General features: G+C 42.7%; 1 protein-coding gene across 4 annotated transcripts in view; it reads left to right on the top strand.

Annotated features, from left to right (window-relative positions):
• The window catches only part of mid2 (midline 2), a 177,817-nt gene that overhangs the window by 82,664 nt on the left and 72,026 nt on the right, over positions 1–23,127 (top strand). For all 4 annotated transcript variants that reach the window (XM_074648702.1, XM_074648703.1, XM_074648704.1 and 1 more), the window contains one exon: positions 13,784–14,679. In XM_074648702.1, the coding sequence (XP_074504803.1) occupies positions 13,840–14,679 (840 nt within the window). In that variant the 5' untranslated portion in view covers positions 13,784–13,839. The remainder of the gene's footprint in view (positions 1–13,783; positions 14,680–23,127) is intronic.

The following is a 23,127-nucleotide window of genomic DNA, read 5'->3' as shown; positions in this document are numbered from 1 at the left end:
CTAGCAATAAATTAAGTCCGTGCCAAAACTGTATTTGGATGACGTCCAATACGTCAATAACTAGACCAGCCGACAACTTCCCTACTGTGCCAATATCATTCATGCAGAATTTCCTCAGGTCATTGTGTATTACATAATATTTTTTTTTCCGTGAGATCCACTGAGGCACGGTGAGGTGAACTGAGATAACTTGTCCCCGGAGTCACAGCCCATGTTTTCCCCATCAAGAGGCAACACTGGTAACCAGGGAGTGGGAAAGCTAACTGGTACAGTGAGTCACAGCTCTGCCTGCTGCCTTTTTCATCCTCCACTGATGTGGTGGAACAGAGCAGACTGACCTTGAAGACTGTCAGAGGCTTGCTAGGCAACTGAAAAAAAGTGGCTTTTTACCAGCAGCAACAGTGAGGCTGGTATTGTTTTCACCTTGTGAGCCAGGTGTGAGCCAGATGTTTGTATTTCTGTCTGTGGACAGATGTCACCGCGATAGCATCACAACCGGGCAAGATGCAGTCATGAAACTTTACAGGTGTGTAGTTGACATCAAAATGAAGATGGGTGTGGTCCGAGCAAAGGGATTGGAAGTAGAAGGGTAGGAAGTGGGGTGGTCTATTTGGCGTTGATGGTCAAGATGTTCTCAAGTGTTGAAAATATTTTAAAAATGTGAAATGTTTCCCTTATAAGAACTCTTCTGGGCAGCTTGAGACTAAATAGTCTGAAAGGAATATATAAAATTAATTAATTTTGGAATCAATTTGCAGTGCAGGGTTTGTAGATTTGTCCTTAAACACAGCAATCCTAAATGAATGAAAGCAGCATAGTACCTTGAGATGTGTTAAAATGCAAGCGATCATGCTAGATTCCTGTTGAAATTGGTTTTGTAATAGGAGCAGTCTCCAGTGTAGCAGCGAGAGGGTTAAGCTTAAGCCGGCCTGCTCAACTGCACTGAATGTGAAATGGAAACACCGGCTTGGCTGCATTACTGTTTACATTCTATGAATAGGAATCACATGTTTGATGAAACCAGCCCGCTCTGAGGGCTGCTGCAGAGAGAGGGAGAGAGAAAGGCTGGAAAAGACAGAGAGAGAGAGAGAGAGAGGGGAAAGATTGGGCAAGTGGAGGCGGGAAGAAGAGTGAGAGTAGAGGAACAAGAGAGGAAAAGATGAAGGGCGAGACAGTGAGAATGAAGGAGGTGGCCAAAGGAAAGCTGGCCTGTTTATCATATGCTAAAGCATTCCTTTTCATCCCACGAAGCGGACACATGGCTTCTGTCAAAGACTGCACGGAAATGTAACACAGCAAGTTTAATGTGCTGCTTGATCCCACTTATATGATCACATGTACAGTTTGGTGAGTTCTGGTCAACTGGAGGTTGTCTAATTTTTTGGGGGCTGCCCCATTTCCTCTTTCCAAAACCAGAGTAGTGAATTAACTGTAGTCTCTTTCGGTGTCTGGCAAAACTCAGCGGTCCCCAGTCCTGACATGTGTCTTATGCTTGTGGGTATTTTTAACCCCAATTGCTAAAATGAATTGCCCTCTAAAAAAAATTAACATAATTTCAATCCACTAATGTGACTGAATTCCACTGAATCCACTCTGTAACAATGTCCTGTTTCTTTCTGGTTTAAATGCTCAGCTGAGTGATTAGGGTAAATGCTTGAGAGTTATGTTTGCTAACACGGTCACTAATGAAAGTATTCATACAGCAGTGCTGCGTCAGGGTGTTTTTATTACTCATGTTTATGTGTGCACCTCTTGATTAGTACCTGTGCCTCGCCAAAATGTGTGAGGGTCTGTGATTTACAAACAGGCCAGCCATTCTCTCTCTGTGGAGAGATGTGTGTTGGCTCCAGGTACGGTGGTTTGTTACCTCATGAAGTAATGAATGAAAGCTCCTTGTTTCAGAAAGACGTAGTGCGAGGCAGAGAGGGAAATCAAGCCACCGTCTTGTCGGGCCATGTTTTCCTGCTCTATAAAAATTTCAAGCTTAATTTTTTTGTTTTCCTCCAGGCAACTTTTTAATTAGTAATGCGCAGGCTTGGGGAGTAATGGATAATATGGAACGGCGTTACGTGATATACAAATAAAAAAGGTAACTGTGCTCCGTTACAGTTACAGAAAAAAAAGACGTAATCAGATTACAGATACATTTAGTAAAAATGGGGATTATTAGCAGGATTAAAAGTAGTTTTTAAAATAAAGAAAGATATACCACCATGCACATGCACACACATTACAACACAAGTCTCACACAAAGCTGGCATGCAGCACCGCAGCAGCGAATCCAAGTCAAGTCCAAGACCAGGTCAGGTCAAGTCTGAGTCAAGACAAAGTCCAAAGACAGTCGAGACCAAGTCAAGAGCGAATCGAGTCCTGTTCAAGTCTATAATAGGCAATAGTGCTTTTCCAATGCTAATATTATCTATCTATTAACAATACTGATCTATTTTCTACCATCAAACTAATCAATGGATAGAATTTAGGTTTGAGGACCATTACAGTCTAAAGTAATGGTTTATTCATTAATAAACCTTGAACTTGATCCGATATTTGCTACTGACGTTTCTGCCCCGGGGCCACCCCCAGTATGCCCACAGGCGAGGAGATTTTCATTTACATTCAATTGTTATTTTCAATTTATTCATTGAGATTATTATTTATGCAAATAGCAGAGACAGAGGAAGAAGGGGAGCTGCAGCACCGCCTAAAACAACCACCAATTGCTAAGGTTTGAACTCTGTGTGAACTATAGTGTTTTCAGAGGATTTGCTTTGTTTTTAATCTGTTTATTATCATATATATTAGTCAATTGTTCCTTGTGATGCAGGCTTTAACGCGAACAACAACATTGAGGAGAGAGACATACTTTGTGTCGGGGTGTCGCATCGTCCTGAAGGGGTTTATTTCACAATGACCCGCTAGCTGTACGTTATCCCTCTTATTACACAGCTACTTACTTAGAAATCAATAATTTGACACAAAAATGGTACGGCAGAGTCCGACATCAGTACTGCGTCCATAGCAACGGTCTGCTATAAAGAAATAACAGACAGCAGAACACCGTGGTTGACCAATCAGAATCGAGTATTCTACAAAGCCGTGTAATAATGGTGATTAAATTACGTTGTATTCAAGTAACCCTCCCGACCCTGGTAATGTGTTACTGTTTCACATGAGCAAGCTGGCGGAAACAGCCTTTAATTTGTTATTAGCATCTTTGACCTTTTGCCTGTTTGGAGATATGTGTGGAATGCTCGCTGCATTAGAACAACCGGTCGACGGCAGACTGAGGTCACAGACTACAGGCTGGGCCTGTCAGTTGAATAGCATCTGTCTTTGTTCAGCCCCGAACCGCTGTGGAGAATCAACCTGATGGCTACCAATGAATGCAGCTGGCCTCTAGCAGACCCCTAACAACTATTGTACTAGTGCACACTGGGGTCAAAACGTTTAACCCAAACATTTTATGTTATCGCCCTCATGTCAGTTGAAACACCAGTGAAGTTAAGCTAGCGGTGCTTGATTTCAGCTTTCTCCCCACTATTTGTTTGAAGGAATAGTTTGACATTTTTGGGGGAAATTTCTTGCCGAGAGTTAGACGACAAGATCGATACCACTCTCATGTCTGTATTTTAAATGTGAACTTGCAGACGGTTATTTTTCGATGAAAATACAAATAAATGGATGTGCTAATAAATTGCACTTAAAGGAGCTACAGTGTGCGGACCTTTATTTATATTTTCATTGCTTTCTGTTGGTCCAGCACCAGCGTACAATGTTTTTTTGATGTGCGCGACCACTTTACACGGTTTGTAAATTATTTTTCACCTACTACCAAAAAGCACTTTGCTACAAAAACACATTTCAGTCATGATGAGTGGTAGCATTTTCCCATAATGAGAATTTTTTTCTCCAGCTTTAACGTCCCTCGGGTAAAAACATGACAATGTCTCAGGGTGTGTTTTCCAAAGCCCTCTTGCAAAAGGAAAACGGCCGACCCCCTGCTGATGTTGTTTACTGTCGTCTTGCTCTCTGGAGCCCTTAAACCTCAAATATGTGATTTTCTGCTGCTCTTCCTTTACGATGATAAGCCGATGATTGACAGCCTCCAGTGAGATGGAGAGATTCCAGGTAGGGAAGAGAGAGTAGCGGGAGTGCAGATGGAGGGATTGGGTAGGGATCTGGTGGGGATGGGAGGCAGATACACTGTCACAATGAAAACAGGGGATTCACTGTAGATCCTCACAGTGTGGAGATTAAGTCAGCTGATGAAGGTTACTGGATTGACCAAGGGGCTCATAGTACAACTCTGTGTGTGTGTGTGTGTGTGTGTGCCAATGTGTTTGTTCAGGTTAAGGATCCACATACGGATGTGGGTGCATGCATGCACCTTGTTAATACCCGTATAATCTACCTTGCACTGAAGCATAGCCTTTCCTGGAAGTCATCTTTTATTCTGCTTTCCACCCAGGGAGCAAGTCGCTTTGATAGATGTCTAACATCTGGCTCTGGTTGCTCCTCAGCACGTCGTTCGTATCTTTGAAGTGAAATGTTTTCAGTAAATGCTGGCCGGCGTGGAGTTTCCATGTTCTCCCTGTGTCAGCATGGGTCATCGGGAATGGTTTTCTGTCACTACGTGGCAGCCCTATGATAGTCTGGGATCTGTCCAGGGTGTACACCGCGTTTGCCCAATGTCAGCTGGGATTGGCAAAGGTACAGTATGTAGGATTTGGTGGTATCTAGTGGTGTAGTTGCAGATTGCAACCAACTGAGTGCAACTCTGCTCACTCCTCCGTTTCGAAGAATGCGGTAACGTGAGCCGCAGAGTGCAAAACCGTAGTAACGCCGTTCGCCTCGCTCAGAGGCCATCCTTGGCATAATCATACTACTTTAGGAGCAGCGGAAGTCAGACGGCTGGCGGTACCACGGTTTTGTACTCTGCGGCTCACGTTACCGCAGTTTCACAAGCGTCTCAGAGAACTACGGTGGCCTTCAGGTAATGTAAAAACGCTAAAGTCTCTCTGGAGGCAGTGTTTGGTTTGTCCGTTCAGGGGTTCCGTAAAAACATGGTGGAATCTGTGAAGAGGACCCGCTCCCTATGTAGATATGAAGGACTCATTCTAAGCTAACGAAAACACAATGATTCTTAGTTTCAGGTGATTATACACTAATTAAAATACAGTTATGAACATTATATTCCGTTTCTGCTTAAAAATCCCCCAAAATGTTACACCACTGGCCCTTTATGTGCAACTAGGGTCACCAACATTACTAAACAGGTATGCAGGAATTGGAGCTTTTGTGCTCTTGACAATGCTCCTTTAAAATTAAAAATAGCCGCTGCAGTGGGAGTGCACTTGTGTCTTTGGTTCAGAGGTCTGGGTGTGGTGATTAGTTTTGACTCTTGCCTCTCATCCCAACACCATTAAGTGTCCATTGAGCTCCCGTTTTGGCTCTGCAGCTGTGCGACTACAAGTCAGGGGGGAGCGATTGGGTTTTTACAAGTGGATTGTTTATACAAGGATAATCATCTTTGTTCCACAAATGCCTTTTTTTTCAAGACTGATGCATGCGTCACCAAAGTGAATATACACACATGCAAGTATACACCCAGGGGACTGTGTGACTGACTGTGCTTTTAAATAAACAGCCTCTTTTATTGTTTTGATGTTTGCCAGATTACGAGATGATAGAAACCGTGACATCAGTGTTTTCTATTTCGGGGATTCCCCAAGGTCCCGTCTCATAAACTGGTAGAGGAATTCATTACTGCTGCCACACTCATTGGATTTAATTGAAGCATAAAAACACCTCCGCACAGATACGTATACATTGCTGGGTGCACACTGGGTCCTTGCATTGGAAAATCTATACATTGTAATTATTAATAGTATATATTATTTTTTTTTACAGACAGCACTTTTCCCAATAGCTATAAATATTTACAATTTATAAAATGTTTATTGGACAGCAATTTTTTCAGCACTAGGGCTGCAACTAACAATTAATTATTTTTATTGTCTATTAATCTGTTAATTATTTTTCTCGATTAGTTGTTTGCTCTATAGAAGGTCAGAAAATGGTGAAACATGTCAATCAGTGTTTCCCAAAGCCCAAGATGACGTCCTGAAATGTTTTGTTTTGTCCACAACTCAAAGATATTCAGTTTACTGTCATAGAGGAATACAAAAAACTGATAATATTCACAATTAAGAAGCTGCAATCAGAGAATTTTGACTTTTTTTTCTTTAAAAAATTACTCAGACTGAGCGAATATAAAAATAGTTGGCGATTAATCTAATAGTTGACAACTAATGAATTTATCGTTGCAGCTCTACTCCACAGTAGCAAGGTAGCTGCTTGATTGCTATTGTGTTTAAGACATGGCCAGGCATCAGTTGCAGCATATACTGTGCTATACTATAAGGGGTGTAAGAAAATATCAAAAAAATGTAATATCGCAATATTATGTATTGTGGTACAGATTCTTAAAAAACACTGTATAGATTTTTAATTAATAGTTTACATGCAAATATCAACTAAGTCAATACTTTATTTGATTTAATATGTGCCCTCTCAAAGTTGTGCAATATATCGCCTTACGTATGGTATCGCAATATATTGAATCGTAACCCCTGTATCATGATACGTATCATACCGCCAGTTTCTTTCCAATACACAGCCCTACTATACTACATAAAGCTCATATATAAGTCCCTATTTGCAAAGCAAACACATAAAGAGATTTTGACTATTCAAATAAAGGAGCCTATTGTGTGACACAAACCACAACATCAGTGTTCTACTTTTTGTGTGTCAGATTTGAATGTAATACCGTTTTAAGTCATCAAAGCCATTGGCTGAAATGGCTTTCTGCTTATGGACGTGCACCTGTTAGAAGGCTGTCAGAAGCAAACGTATAAAGCTTAAGCAGATTAGAATTCACAGTCTGTGTGCACTAAAGAAAATTATTTATCTAGCTCTGCCTCTTCAGACAGACTAGTGTTGTTTGAGCTGTTGTTTTTTCATCATTTTGCAAAAAAAAAAGCTCTGAGCGAGACCTAAAAAATCTAGCTACATTAATCAGCACAACAATAAATCAGAGTAAGTGCCTCGCAGCTTTATGTCTGAGTGTGTGTGTCTGCTTGGGTTCGTGTGACTGTGTATGTGTGTGTGTGTGTGTAATGCCCGTGTGTCTTTCCTCAAGCACCAGCTCAAGCTGTTCTCCTTCCAGATGGGCCACTTCACCTTAACAAGAATGGCAGATGAAGAGAGACAACGAGACAGAAAGAGTTTGTGCTCGCTGTGTGAATATGTGTGTGTGTGTCTGCAGAAGAAACGCTGTCACCGTGAAGCTAGCGTTTTCAGTCCCCGAGTGGCTGAGGCGGCAGTGTCTCCCCAGAGTGACACAGCTAAAGCTTAATGGGCCTGGTGATGGTGTGTTAAAGCTTGGTGTTAATTATAACACCATGCTCTGTTAAACACAGTCACATTAACATCAGCATAAGCAGCACTGTTGAGCTCCGTCCTCGGGAATACAGTGAGACTGCTGATTCAGTCAACATTTATACAGATGCAGGATAAGGGTCATGCACTCATCTCCACTGATATGATGGGCTTAATCATCGAGGGTTCGGATTCCATTTCTGTATACATAGTCAATCGTTTTCCTGTCGCGATTCTGCCGTCTCGACAGACGTGCAATCCCACAGCATATTTGCTGTGATGACATATGGTTGATTTCTGTGAGTAAGACGGGAACTGAGGGATTTGCGCGACTTCCTTTGTTTTGTTTGTCAAATACTGACGAACAGAGAGCCAAGATTTGTAGAAAATCTCTTTTTTGAAGTACAATAACAAATGTATTGATCGACTTGAATTTTCTTTTTGTTGATCGTTTAAGGTATGACAAGACATTGTTCTTTGTTTATTTACCTGATTCCGGAGTAAAGCTCACATGGTCCTACAACGACCTGATGATCTTGAATCAATGTGTGTCCCGAGAGACTTAATGAATGTCTGCCTTGTTTCCTGTTGTTGACATATTTGACCACTGAGCCAGCAGTCATATGGAGCTGACCTGCTGCTCAACCTAAAGCTGCTCTCAGCGACAGAGCTTCATTCTTCATTGTGAAAATATTGACCTCACTGACTTTGAATGTTTAATATGATTTACTGATTGTTGTTGAAATTAGTATAATATGTATATTTTAAAGTAGTCTGTTTTGCTGAAAGCATACATTTCTTCGGTTTGTGTATTGGCGAGAATGTGGCAATATGATACGTATCATGATATTGTGATTCAATATATTGCGATATATTGCGATATTTAAAATCTAATTTTAGGAAAACTGTCATAGTAAAAAGAACAGGCCACAATATCTATAAAATCTGGGTAAAAAGTTTACTTTTTTATGCAATCAGAACAGTTGGATCTGCATTTGCATTTACCACAGTCCCTGTAACATCATAGCACTACTCTGTGGACAATCTGAGCCACTGTCTGTCTCGAATATTTGCATGGAAACTAAAAATCGATACAGTGTTTTTAAGAATCGAAAAAGTATCACAAAACTTAATATCACAATACTCAAATGTAGGCTGTCGCAATAACCGCAATATTGACAACCCAATTGCAGGATATGGCAAACAACCGCCAAAACTGCTATGTTCACGTTTGCAATGGGAGCGCCGCATTTTTACACTTTGCTACAAACGGCAGCAGCCTGACGAGGTGCTGAGCGTCTATTCTGCGCTGAGCGCTGCACGTATGGTGGTTTTTTTCTGGTCGTTGAGAGCTGAAAAATGTTCAACTGTTGGGTAAAACTCCACAACGACCAACCGTCACATCCTACATGAAGCTACAAGTGCTGGACAATAACAATAATGGATGAGAAATTAATACACATAGACCGGCGGGTTCATCCTCACTCCCAGCATTCTAAGGGTCTTCCCTTCATTCAGAGCAAGTACTCTACCTTGTGCCGACATTTTGATATTCCGTATCATAGCAACCAGACACAACGAATGCGAAGCTGAAAAAATTGCTGCGCCTCATTGCCCTTCTGTGTTCTGCATTTAACAATAAACAAGTATTTAATTTGTTTTAAAACTGTCATCTTTGTAACTTAAAAAGCAACAATATACCTAATAATACCCTAACAATAAAGCTTATTTATATAGCACTAAAATCAAGAAAAATAAAGTAATTTGCAAAAAAAAAGTTGCAATAATACCACATGTGGCGTTGTTGAGCCGAGCATTATCACCTATTCCTTCACCGCAACAGCCCCACTAAACTGAAAAATGGCTGCAGATTAAATGAAATTAAAAGTTACAGACTAATGGTTACATAAAGAGTAAAGACTAGAGGTTTATGTAGGGAATTATATCATATTTGTACCTTGAGTTGACAAGCTGAGGGGACAGTGGCCTTTCCTGTCCTCTAAAGGTCTTGAAGGTTGCCCTCATCACCTCCCCCACATCCTGTTTCTCTGGATATATCCACGCGCCTGCCCCTGGTTATCAACTATGTGATACAGTGGAGATAAATTAGCCCTATTGTTGGCGTGATGAAGCAGAACCTTGCTCGCTCTGTGGAGCTCTCTCTCTCTCTCTCTCTCCTTATCCCTTACACAGCCAGCTCTGTGCGATAACAACCACATAAAGCATCTGATAAATAGCAGCCAAGGTGAATATTGGAAGAGGTCATTATGTGCACACGTACGCACAGCTTTCTCCTAGACAAATGCCCAAAATGTATACTCATATACAGCCTCACACACACACACAATGCCCATTGCCTTTCATCAGCATAATATCTGCATGATTGGCTGTGAGAAGTTATTTGTTTCCTTTCCAGATAATGAACTTTGTAAAGAAGCCGCTGCTTGCATATAACTACTTCCTTCAGTTGAGTGCTTTTCCAAGCACTTAGCTGCTGCTCAAATCATGTTTGCTTTGAACACAGCTCAGTGTCGAGGAGGCACGGTTTGTGGTGCAGCAGAAGGGAGGAGACTTTTGTTAGTGCAAATGAGTTTGAGCCTTTGAGCTCTGTTTCTGTCTTTATACAGTCCCGTCTTCATCTTGTACTTTGCTGCTCCCGGAGATTATGGGAAGTTGTGTAGCTCTCAATGCAACTGAAATCACACTACCAAGTTAGGATGGTGTCACAGCACAATGTAGTTATTACTAATGGGCTGCGGATGGCAGAGCTAACTCAATATACCTTAATATACATAGATTCAATAGGAGGACAATGCCACACTTTCAGCATGATGTTTTGACAACAAGTTTGAATTTTATTATCTGTCTGGAGTCAGCCTTAACTGATTATGGTCATAGCTACAACATGTTTTAGCTGCAAAATGCACAATAGCCTACATGTTTTTAATAGGGCTGCGACAATTGGTAACTTAATGGATTAGTCAAGAAGTTCTCATCTGACGCTTTGTCAGACCCCTCTGCGTCACTTTTTGGGCGCAGTAAACATGTGCTTAATGTTGAGAATTTAACAAAAACACTTTAGGATTAGGCAACAAAACTACTTCGTTAGGTTTAGGGAAAAAAACATCATGGTTGGGCTTAAAATTACTAAGTTTGTACTGTGAAAATATGACTTGACGTTGTGAACACAAGACACAAACGAACAGCGAAGTGTCTCTTTTGCTCTGCTAACTATGTCAGCACACTTCCGGCGCACTTTCCCCGAGCGTTTACTGTTGCTGCGGACTGGTTTACATTGTAGTTAATGGAAAACCCGGTGCATCGCATAACGGAGCTAAAGGGTGCCTTGTGGAGCGGTATCGAACGCCCACGGCCGTGTCAAAGTGTCGGTATTTGACGCCCTGGAAATGAGAATGGGCTGGATAAGTCGATCGACAGAATTGGCAAATATTTTGATAATCTACTAATCGTTTTAGACATTTTACAAGAAAAAATGCCAAATATTCTCATATTTTAGCCTCTGGAATGTGAGTTTGCTGCTTTTCTTTGTCCTATGATACAGTAAATTAAAAAGCTTAAGCTTTTGGACTGTTGGTCAGACAATACAAGCAAATTGAAGACATCACCGTAGGCTCTGAGTATAGCTGCAACTATTGATTATTTTCGTTTTTAACATTGATTATTTTCTCGATTAATCGATTTGTTGTTTGGTCTATAAAATGTCAGTGTCTGAAATGTCTTGTTTTGGCCACAACTCAAATATATTCAGTTTACTGTCATAGAGGAGTAAAGAAACCAGAAAATATTCACATTTAAGAAGCTGCAAGCAGAGAATTTAGACTTTTTATCTTTAAAAATGACTCAAACCGATTAATCGATTATCAAAATAGTTGGTGATTAATTTCATAGTTGAAAACGAATTGATTAATCGTTGCCGCTGTAGCTCTGAGAGATCGTAAATGCAAATTTTTTGCCATTCTTTCAGCATTTTATTGACTAAACTTAATAATAGAGAAATACAGTAAGTGGCAGATTAGAATACACTGAACATAATCTTTGGGGCTTTCCAAAAATCATTCCGTGTTGGACATCGCAGTGTCTGTAATGACAAAGAGCCAGCCAGGCCAAAATACTGGGATGTTGAACAAAAATGAAATGCCGGACTGTTTAAAGTTGCTTTATTTTGAGTAATAGATGTTACGTCTGGAATTCAGTTGGAAACCCAGAAGGCTGAGCACTGGGTTACTGGATAAACCTGCTGATAAGCACCCACTGTGGACACTCATTTCATGCTCAGCTCTTCCTCACTTTGAAATTGTACTTTTAAACCTTGGAGGGAGTGTCTTTAGACTATCCAAATAGTGTTAGTTTCCTTTGTATCTGCTGCTCTTTTCTTGATAACATGTTTTCACATGTGAGTTAAAAGTTGTTCTTAGTGTCTGAATGTCGTCATCTTTATGTACACACTGACCTCAGCTTCAGAGGTCACTAACAGTACTTTTTGATTAGTCATAACCAGTAAAACCCAGTCATCAGTGAACCCTGCGTGACTGGCGCAGAGGGAGTCTTTCAGGAACAACCTCAGCTAATGAAATTGTCACTGTCAGCTATCTGAGGTCGTCCCTTTTAATACTGTAGTTTCACGGTGCCTGCTTTGTTTCTTTAAAGAGGATAGAGAGCCACTGCAGGCTGTGCTGCTATGCCACTGAATCAGCGGGTGTGGGGGTGGGTGGGTGGCTCGAGGGGATATTGGTGATTTCTCATGTCAGTGGTTTTAAGGCCACCCGGGGGAGACAGCTTGATATGCAGGCTACAAGGTGCTGAGATTTGGAGGGCTTGGAGAAAGAGGTGTAGGATCTGAAATCAATCTTCTTGTTTAGCTTGGGCCCTGTTTTCACTGCCCCACTCGAAATTGTTTGTTGGGATCATGCTTTAAAAGTCAAAATGTCCTTGGAGTTAAGCGTTTATTACTTGATAAGTCAAGCTGATCTTACCAAAGAGGCCATAGAAAATAGGCAAAGTCTGTGGTGAGCTGGAGAAAGACAGATGGACGTGAAATGTATGATGAAAAACGTAAGGTCGAGAGTCTGTCAGTTTAACAGAATTGCAGAGGTCTTCTGTTTTACAAGCTCCTCTTCATCTGTCCTCCTCTGCTGCTGAGCATCCGTCTCTCCCTTTCCCCTCACTCCATTGATTTGTACTTCTTCCCTACTATTCAGCTAACCTTTATCTTTTTTTCCTCCCTGTTCGTGCAGTCGCTCCTCTTCTTCTGATACGGCTCTGCAGGAGGAATCGTGGAAGCACAGTCCACAGTTGTGCAAGCTGAGCGGCTGATATAGAAATGTACAAGAAAATGTGTGTGTTCGTGATGTTACTGCTGAATTTGGACATGCCAGCACATCTTACCTGAAGCCGGTATCTCCTGACTGATTTGGTTCATATCAGATTGATGAGTTGTGTATACTTTCTGCTGTTCTATTCAAGAACAAATAACCAGGGAACAAAAGTGCAGTAAAGAAGTTCCTTCTCTAGTTAGAGGCCCATGTAATGTGTACAGGGATTCAACCCGTGTATTGCAAGCTAGAGTTGTTTTCCGGGTATTGTTGAGTAAGCCGGTCTATGCACCGATCCGACAAACCAACAAACAAACCAATGCCGGTGAAAACATAACCTCCTTCCTAGGCCTTCGGCCTTGGCGGAGGCAACTATATTTTTTGTATCAGGCCTGTATCGCATCGGTACTCGGTATCGGCCGATACCGCAAGTTCAGGTATCGGTATCGGGAAGGAAAAAATGGTCTCGAAATATCTCTATTGCAATCCCGGCGGGCCAAAGCATCGGGGAATTATGCACTTTTAAGATATTTTTAAACTAAAATGTGTTATACAATTAACAAACTCCTTTAAGGAATTAGTCATGTGTAGATTGTGTGCTTAACGTTAGCGAGTGCTGGTGTTTGCGGTCAAGAGAAAGATAGAGAGCAAGGGAGCGGGTGTGTGTGACGGAGTGACGGTGAGATGAAGTCAGCTGTAACTAGTTGTGAGTGTACTATAGCAGTGCAGTGTGTGTGTACTGTTTAGGTTGTCGGTGAATAAATGCTACAAGAGACAAGCCAAGTTCCTGTGTCTTGTTGGGTTTATCCTTACATGACTCGGCGCGTCAGCCCAGCACGGTGGGGATTTACATCTCCATTACAACAGAGCTAACTGCTTGAGGGAGACACACAATGTCTTTCTCTCTGGTCTTGAGGGGGCCGTTGCCGGTCCTGACAACTTTTCCGGCAGAAACCCTGGTATAACTGTAAATACTCATACATATCTGTTTCTTCTTCATTCTCCAGGTAATTGGCCAGCTTTCGTGGGTTTTGATGTCACTTCTAGATTGGTTTAACTGAAGATGGAAACACTGGAGTCTGAGCTGACCTGCCCGATCTGCCTGGAGTTGTTTGAAGACCCTCTGCTCTTGCCCTGCGCCCACAGCCTGTGCTTTAACTGCGCCCACCGCATCCTGGTGTCCCACTGCTCCACCAGCAAGCCCCTTGAGTCAATATCGGCCTTTCAGTGCCCCACCTGTCGTTACGTCATCACGCTGAATCACCGCGGCCTGGAGGGCCTTAAGCGCAATGTGACGCTGCAGAACATCATTGACCGCTTTCAAAAGGCCTCCCTTAGCGGCCCCAATTCCCCCACTGAGAGCCGGCGTCTGCAGCCGCAGCGGCCCTACACCGCCACCATTAGCGGTTCAATAGCTGGAACGATTGGCGGTGGCGGCGGCGGTGGTAGTGGAAGTGGAAGCAGTGCCCGCGGCAGCCCGGCCACTTCCAGCCACTCCCACCCGCACGCCAACCACGGCAATCACACCAATCACGCAAACCACACCAACGCGAACCACAGCCCGGCTGTTGTGGCTAAAATGGATCCACGCATCAGCTGCCAGTTCTGCGAGCAGGATCCGCCACGCGAGGCCGTCAAGACGTGTGTCACGTGCGAGGTGTCGTACTGCGACCGCTGCCTCCGTGCGACACATCCGAACAAGAAGCCGTTCACCAGCCACCGCCTGGTGGAGCCGGTGCCGGACACGCACATCCGTGGCCTGACCTGCCTGGAGCACGAGAACGAGAAGGTCAACATGTACTGCTTGGTGGACGACCAGCTCATTTGTGCCCTCTGCAAGCTGGTGGGGCGCCACCGAGAGCACCAGGTGTCCTCGCTCACTGAACGCTTTGATAAGCTCAAGGTTAGTTCCCCGTGTCCTTTTCAGTTTACAAAGCATGCGATAATGTCATATCAGCAACAATTTCTGTGTACTGCTCCTGTTTTATGTTGTTTGACTTCCGTGTTACGGAAGCAAAGGTAAGTCACCATCTGGAACAAGATCTGAGTGAAAAAGACTGGTGATTTACTGCTGAGCTTCGGCACTTATTCCCATTCTCACAAAGAGCTTCTCATTTATAGTCTGCAACATGCATTATGATAGCTTTGTTTGCAGTTTGCCAAACAGCAAAATCTTTAATCCATCCATTCCCACCTTGGGGATGTTCATTCTGTGCGTTTCTGTTGACTGTGAACTTTCAGCACTGCCACAATTGCATCACACACACTCGCACCAGCCTTTGTCCAGCAAGAAGGACAGAAAGACAGATGGCAAACAGAGAGAGTGAGAGAGACAATTGGGTTGGTGCGCTGGTGAGAAGGGCAGAGAGAGAGAGAGAGAGAGAGAGAGACGGAGAGCAATAGGGAGGCCGTCATTATAATAGTCGATGAGCTGGCATTCCCCGTGGCCACGGAGCTTTCAGAGGCTCTGCGTAAAGTCCAGGACTGCTGAATCAGGGTGAAAAACAACAGAGAGAGGCACGAGCTGCAGCTAATTCCACCACTAAAGATCTAAAGCAGCCGGGCCGCATCAGCTGGCCTTAAAACTTTTACCACAAGTGTGTCTGTCCTTGGTGTATTTATGCACCCTTTTTCCAAAATGAAACATTATCACAGAAGCTTGCATTGTAACTGCTTTTACATGAGCATAAGTACAATTAATTGAATATGGTTCTGTGAGTAATATTTGTGAATATGTCCAGGTTGTTACCCCTTACTCGTTGTATACTGGCACAGTGCAGTTACTATTGTACTCTGGTTAAGGCCTAAAGACGGTTTCCCCCGTGAATGAGCATCCTTATTGCTACAATAGACCAATTAACAGAATAATGGTCTCTACTGGGTGATAATATATCAGTGATAATAGCAAATGCTTCTTGATTTTCTTTGTTTTTCTATAATAGTGTGTAACTATGTGTCTGCACAGACAGTAAAAGCAGTAAAGTCATAATTAGAGCTGTCAATCAATTCAAATATTTAATCACGATTAATCGCATGATTGTCCATGATTAATTGCAATTAATCACACATTTTTTATCTGTTCAAAATGTACCTTAAAGGGAGATTTGTCAAGTATTTAATACTCTTATCAACATGGGAGTGGGCAAATATGCTTGCTTTATGCAAATGTATGTATATATTTATTATTGGAAATCAATTAACAACACAAAACAATGACAAATATTGTCCAGAAACCCTCACAGGTACTGCATTTAGCATAAAAAGTATGCTCAAATCATAACATGGCAAACTGCAGCCCAACAGGCAACAACAGCTGTCAGTGTGTCAGTGTGCTGACTTGACTATGACTTGCCCCAAACTGCATGTGATTATCTTAAAGTGGGCATGTCTGTGAAGGGGAGACTCTTGGGTACCCATAGAACCCATTTTCATTCACATATCTTGAGGTCAGAGGTCAAGGGACGCCTTTCCTCGCCAAATTTTTTTTGCGCAAGTTTGGAGCGTTATCTAACCTCCTTCAGCCTCTGAAAGATGCAGTAGGCTATCAAGTAGCTCATAGATCCTTTGTACCTCATACTGTAAATCTCCAAAGCCATCTAGCACACAGAGACAGCGCTTTGAGAAAGCACCACACTGGCAGTTTTAGGGCCTTATTTGCAGAAAGGTGTGCGTTTTGTAGGTTGATGTTCTTTTTCCACAAAGAAAGTACATTTTAATGGTCTGGTTTTGTCACTCTGCGTTACAAAAGTGTGGGTGTGAGAATATGTTAGCAGCGTTTCCAGAGACAGTGTTAACACTCGGTGTACAACAAAAATCCATCTCATTGTGTGATTCAGTGCAAATGCAATCCCACGTTCTGTATTATTGATGATTTCCGCCACCAAAACGTTGGCTCTCGCTTTCAGTTTCGCACCAACATGTCAGCAAAATTCCACCTGCTCAGCACCTCACATCGACTTAACCCACTGGAGCGCGGGGTTTATTTTCACTAGCATTTACCCTTTTTTACACCCCCCGCCTTTCTGCTACCGCTTTGCCTCCTGACTGTGGGAGAGTTTACTGTAAGTAGCTAGCTGGCTCTCCCCCTCCTTTCCTCTCCACTCCATGGCTGGCTGTGGTTCTTTTGAACGTTCCCCAGCCAAGGCTTTGAACTAGCTTGACTTTGAAATCCCCAATCTACCCCAAATCTGGGAGGAGACCGGCCCCGGTCCGAGCTCCAGCTCAGCTCACCAGTGGCACTGGCAGCTAACTTATAATCTTCTTCTCACTCGTGGCGAGGCGGAGGAGAGGAAGTCCTACTTGTGCATAGCTAATCGAGGAAGATGTAGGTCAAAAAGGGGTGTGTGTGTCTTCCACTGCATTCTCCTTCTCCTCTTTTTTAAGACTCAATGAAACACTGTCTTGGTTGTGTTGTCAGTCATATGTAACTATAAGTTGTTATTCACTGGGGCTCTGCGGCGCTCTTATCAGCTCTTCTAATTAGCCACTTGTCAATTCTGCTAAATAATTGCACTCAGTTGCCTCTATTTGACCCCCGCCTCACTCCATTTGATCTTTGACCTCTGGACTACCCTTCACATGATTTCCTCAATCTGCTGTGTACGCCGGGAGCTACTCTGTCACTAAATGATTCCTCACACATTAAGGGAAAGGTAAGCTTCCCTCGGGCAAGGAGGGTGTGTTTTTTCAGGAGAGAAAATGCTATCAAGTGCCAACGCTGTAAAGGACAGAATGTGCCACAGCTGAAACTGAAATGAGTCAATTCCCCAGGCAGCTGCTAAGCAGAGCTCTTTGCTCAATACATTTGTGTCTTATAATTGGCAGACCTTGGTAATAGTGTTTTTTGATATTCTTAAAAGACTGCAGCTTAAAGGCACTACACTTTAGATTTGTATTTGTTTTCACACTACCAGACTCACTGAAACCACTTCCAGCTACGATACATTCTGTTTTAGCAGTGAATGTCTCATCACCTGCTGCTTTGGAAGTGTTTGTGGCTCATTAGGGTGTCATTTTGTGGCATGCCTAACATCCCCTATCAGAGGCTGGGTAGGCAAAATTAAGAAGCTGAAGTGTTGTGGTGTGTGTGTGTGTGTGTGTGCTCTCAGCAAAGGGTTTTAGTCGTACATGTGTGATGTAACGCTGGAAGGTGAAAAAAGTGTGACACCAAAGGTGAAGTTGCATCATTAAAGGTGAAATGTTAAGAGTTGAGAATACGTTCAGGTTTGTCTGCATTTATTAATGCAAAGGTGCAAATCAGAAGTACTGAACATGTTAATTTTCTTTAGGTGAACAGGCTTGCTTTGATACATATGCAGGTATGCTAAAGCTACAAGAGGTGAGAGTAGTGAAGAAGTCCAATTTCCAATCCTTGAAGATTGTAACTGAGATTGTTTTCTTTCCCTTTGAGAAGAAGTCCTTTCGTGTTTCCATTTATGTTGGCATCTGTGTGTTGAAGGGCTTTTGGAAGTACGATTAAGATCGCTCTCACGTCTGTACGAAAAAAAGTTGCTGGAGCCAGTGGCCGGTTAGCCTAGCTTAGCATTTAGACTTTTTCTTGGCTGGAAGCAGTTGCCAGGCAACCAGCAGTGACACCAGAAAGTTGCTGCCCCCAACCAAGAAATAGTCCTGCACATAACCCATCATAAGACGTTAGACATTAGAGAGCTGGTGGGCAGATTTTGTTATCTTTGGACTAGGATTGCCGCGGTAGTCGGTGTTACACGGTAGAATTAAAACCCATTTAAATCATTTTCACATATCAGCTCTGTGTTATCAATACATAGTAGGATAACAGACACTACAAACTGAAAATGAAAGTGTCTGTAATATTTTGATTTTAAAATCAATGCTAAAAGGGAACCATGACGTTAATGAGGCAATCGCCATGCGGAGGACGGAGTGGTCACAGCTGGTGGTCACAGCTGGTGTGCAGAGCGCAGTGGCACCAGGTGGAAACCTGTGTCCCCGCAGCGAAAGCTCGACCGGAGAGGCCAGACACACGGACATCCAACGTCAAAGATCATCATCATCTTTCCCCCATCTGTTCTTTGGGGTAACCCCGAGTTGGGGAAACCCTCACGAGATGATCAAGGTTAGGCATTGATCTGGAATAGTTATGGTTAGGATAGGTCATCGGGCAGCGATTCTCGCAAGGATTTTTGCAAGTTATTATAAATTTCAGATCAGATTTTGCAATTTGCGGGTTACCTTCTAGACCTGTAATCGGTAACACCGATGTTGTCTCAAATTGCAGCTCTAAAAAAAACAAATGTTAAGAGTGAAGCCGAAAGACAAGGAGGGAGACAGCAAGATGAGAAAGAGACTGGACAAAGACTGAAGGGAAGGTTGAAACGATGATAAATGTATCACATCACAAGGATAAGAAGCCTTTCTCTTCTCTTCTCTTCTCTTCTCCATTACTGGCAGTTCATTTACTGACTCTCAGGCTCTTGAGGGTTTGAAGTGTGTGTGCGCTTTGGCATCAAGTGTTGAGCTGACATGGTGGCAAAGCCTATAGCGGGGCTGCTGACATTTGTGACACTCTGAGAAACCCTTGAAATAAGCGGCAGATAAACTTAAAGACTCTCGGTGGCGTCACCCATGTGCACTCACCCTACAGCAGTGGGATTTGTCGTCTCATGTGTGTGTGTGTGTGTGTCTCCAAGGTCTTGACAGGTCTCACGCATACTTGTACCAGATGATAGTCTGTTATGTGCATGGGAAGAATGAAGAAATATGCAAAACATTTTCAAGCGATTATTGGATTAATTCCTGTTATGGAAAGTCATAGCATGCTGACACCCCCCTCTCTTCTTTCCACCCTTTTGCTCCCTAACTCTCCCCCCCTCTCTTCATTTCCTTCAGTCCCTCCAGCCATGCTTCTTTCCCTTTATCCCCACCGTTCTCTTCCTTCACCCCCCCTCACCCCTCATCTTCTACTTTTCCCCCATCTAAGCTCCTTAAGGCACTGTCTAACTAACTCTTTTGCTGTGCAATGTGTGCATCATGCCTGCTGCTGCATGCTGACTCCACTCCCGCTGTATTTACACCCATTTGCTTTGCTAAATCCGGAGGCGAGCTTCTACACACAGACACACAAATTCATGTGCATTTGCATCACATCCACACCCACAAACTTGCTTGTACTTTCTGACTGTTCACACTACGGGGATAAAAATCGATTCACCTATGTATCGCAATTTTTTTTCATGATTTTGAAATAGATTTTTTAATGCCAGAATCTATATATTTGCTTCATTTGAGTCTATGCGAAGGTAGAAGGAAGTTACTGCTTTTAATGTTGTAGTCTGAGTAGCGTGACGTCATATCCGTTCCGCATCCGTCAGCCAAAACAACCCGCAGCCGGCCGCAACGAGGAAGTACAAAACAGAGAGGGGTCCGCGTGTATACGACCTGCACCCTCACATCTTAAATCCAACGTGGTAAACACTACACATACAGTAAAGTATGGAAACACTTTGGGTTTCACACATTAACAGGAAAAGCAGAGCTAGACATCATGGCTAAAGCTGCATGTTAACTCTGTCATGGACAGGAAACGTTATCGTATTGCAGTAACGTGCGGTCAAGCCAGCCACCACTCGCATCTCCGTGGTCAAATCAGCTGACGCTACAACTGTAGAGCACCCATATACTGACATTTATGGTAAGTAAATACAGTCAAACAGAGCTGACCATGGATGTATAAAGAGAACAGAGCTGACGGGGAGAGCTAGCGACGGACTTGGCGAAGTTAGCGGAAGAATAAACGTGTGACTACGTCTGGTTTTCAAAATAAGGTGTTAACAAAGGGAACTGATTATAGAAAATACATATATGGAAATAAGATCGATTGGATTGTATTCACCAAAAGTATAAAATATTACATGTCCCTTATAAATTAAAAAGAAAATACTACTTTATTCTTTGATTTTTGGGTTGCTGGAAAAATAATTATAAATAATGCCTGACTGATATATTTGACCTACGGACATCTCTGACTACATACATGCTGAAAATCAAACATATCAAAGTATTAATTTAGCTATTTTTCAAAGTAAAAGTCCCTAGAAGTGTATGATTCAACTTTTTCTCATGGTCTAGTGTTAAAAAAGAAAAATCTCAATAAATCATAATATCAAATCGCAACAATTATAAATCGCAATACAAAATCGGCACCCAAGTATCGTGATAGCATCGAATCGGGAGATAGGTATGTCATCCCAGCCCTAGTTCACACACACAGATACAGGCAAACATGCAAAATATAGTTTAGCTCACCTAATCTGATTGTACGCCAAACACTGATTTGTAGAGGAAATTAAAAGGCTGTAATGTCAAGTGCTCAACCGAGCTGAATTTTTCATGCACACCAACTCTTTCTCACCCTTTTTCTCTCTCTGCCGCTGTCCTCCCCCTTCTGTCACTATATTTCTCTCACTTACTCTGTTTTGCATGCAGCCACATAAACATCATCCTTCCCACCTGCTTTCTGTCACTCTGTTTCTCTCTCTCCTCCCTCTGTCTCATCTGGCCCCTGGCCAATCTGCCTGGTTTTAGGTAACACCACTCCTCTCCGCCCGCAGTCGCCCACAAACCCACATACGCTGCTGCTGCTGCAGCCGCATATTGCTGCTGAGAGGGAGACTCACAGCCCTCCAGTGTGTTTGTGTGTAGGAGGGTATATGATTGCCTTCAAATATGTGTACCTGTGTGTGGGGCATCTACAGGTGTGTGTGGGCGCGCATGTGTGTCGAAGCAGATGCTATTAGGTCTGACATGTGAGGAGTGATTGGGAACTTGAGTGTGAGATGCCAAAGGGGAAATCACGGCTCTATCTGGAGAACAGTGTGTGAGATGGAGCTCACTCAGTCATGCTGACCGAACCACCAAGGATGTAGTAGAAAGCTTTTAGTGTCTGTGTGCGCCACTCCTGTGCCTACGTGCATTAGCATGCCTATCAGGTATGAGTGTGTGCACGAGCGAGTTCCCGTACTTCACTACTGTCAATGCATCATGCATGTGTTGTGAAAATATGTCACGCCAGCCCATCATAAAATTTAGTGGGTCATGAAAAGAAGGCTTATCAAATCACTCCCGGGCACTGCATCATGCATATGCACAATTTATGCAGAAAGAAAGTGGAAAGCTTTTAAGAGCTTTGCTGATACAATGCAGCGCAGGAAGAGGGATATAACCGACATTACTCATCTGAGTTTAGTGTGTATGTTTGAGAGGGATGTACAAATTTATCCATCCCCATTTATCCATTATCCAGTGATGGCGCCCCTCACTTTCCTTCCATAAAGTGAGAGCATGGCTCACTTTGTGTTGCTGGATCCTTGTTATTCTCACTTCCTGTAGCTGTAGTGGGATAACTGCTACAGTATGGTCCATGTAATCTACTGAAATAGATTATAGTACACTCTTAAGGGCACTCCCAAAGCGTATATCTGCAGATCGGTGTTGTTCATCATCTTTAAAATTGAGGTTCATGAATCAGTAAAAACTTTCAATTTTCTCGACTTAATAACTTACTCACTCAAAAGCATTTATTTTAAATAACTTGGTCATTTAAAAGTCAAATTTATCCCACAGTCTTTCCTACTTTGAAATATGTGTGTAAGCCTTAAAGCTGCAGTTGATAGAATTGGAGCAAATATGACTAAAAAAATGTTATTTTTATAAAACGGTCACTATATCCTGACAGTAATGCATGAGACAGGTAATCTGGAAAAAGTCATGTGCCTCCGGTGTCCTCCGGTGTCCTCCGGTGTCCTCCGGTGTCCTCAGGTGTCCTCAGGTGCTTCTAATGGCATCTGCAAGATTTCACAGACCGGAGGAAAACAACCAATCAGAGCCGAGCTGGGGTCTGCCGTCTCTGAGCAGCTTTCAGTCACTCACTGTAAAATGAGAAAGTTTGTGACTCGGCAGCATTGTTGAGATCAGTTGAGGAAATACCAAGCACCACTTTCTAGTTTTACAGCTAAACAGTACACTAGATGATGTTTCTGAAAACATTTGAGGCGAGAAATAGTCATTACAGTAACAGAATATTGATTCATATTTGATCAGCGCTGCCTAGTTTGACAATTTGATCGGAGTTTGCGAGTGATTGACAGCTTCCTCCGTTGAATGAACAGCCAATAGGAAAGCTCTCTCTCTGAAATGACCTGTGATTGGCCAAAGTCTCCCATAGATTTTTTAATGCCTGAAAACAGAGCCATGAGGTGCAGAAGTCTATAGTTTTCTTTCAAAACACTTGAATTACAATATGCTGAAAGGTTATTATGTAATTTTTGCACAATGATGCCAACATTGTGCTTACTGCAGGTTTAATGTATATCCT

This window comes from Sebastes fasciatus, chromosome 10 (genome assembly GCF_043250625.1).
Source record: "Sebastes fasciatus isolate fSebFas1 chromosome 10, fSebFas1.pri, whole genome shotgun sequence".
In the NCBI taxonomy this organism is placed as follows: Eukaryota; Metazoa; Chordata; class Actinopteri; order Perciformes; family Sebastidae; genus Sebastes; species Sebastes fasciatus.
The sequence above is the reverse complement of the archived record's forward strand: the minus strand, read 5'-3'. Positions and strand labels throughout refer to the sequence as shown.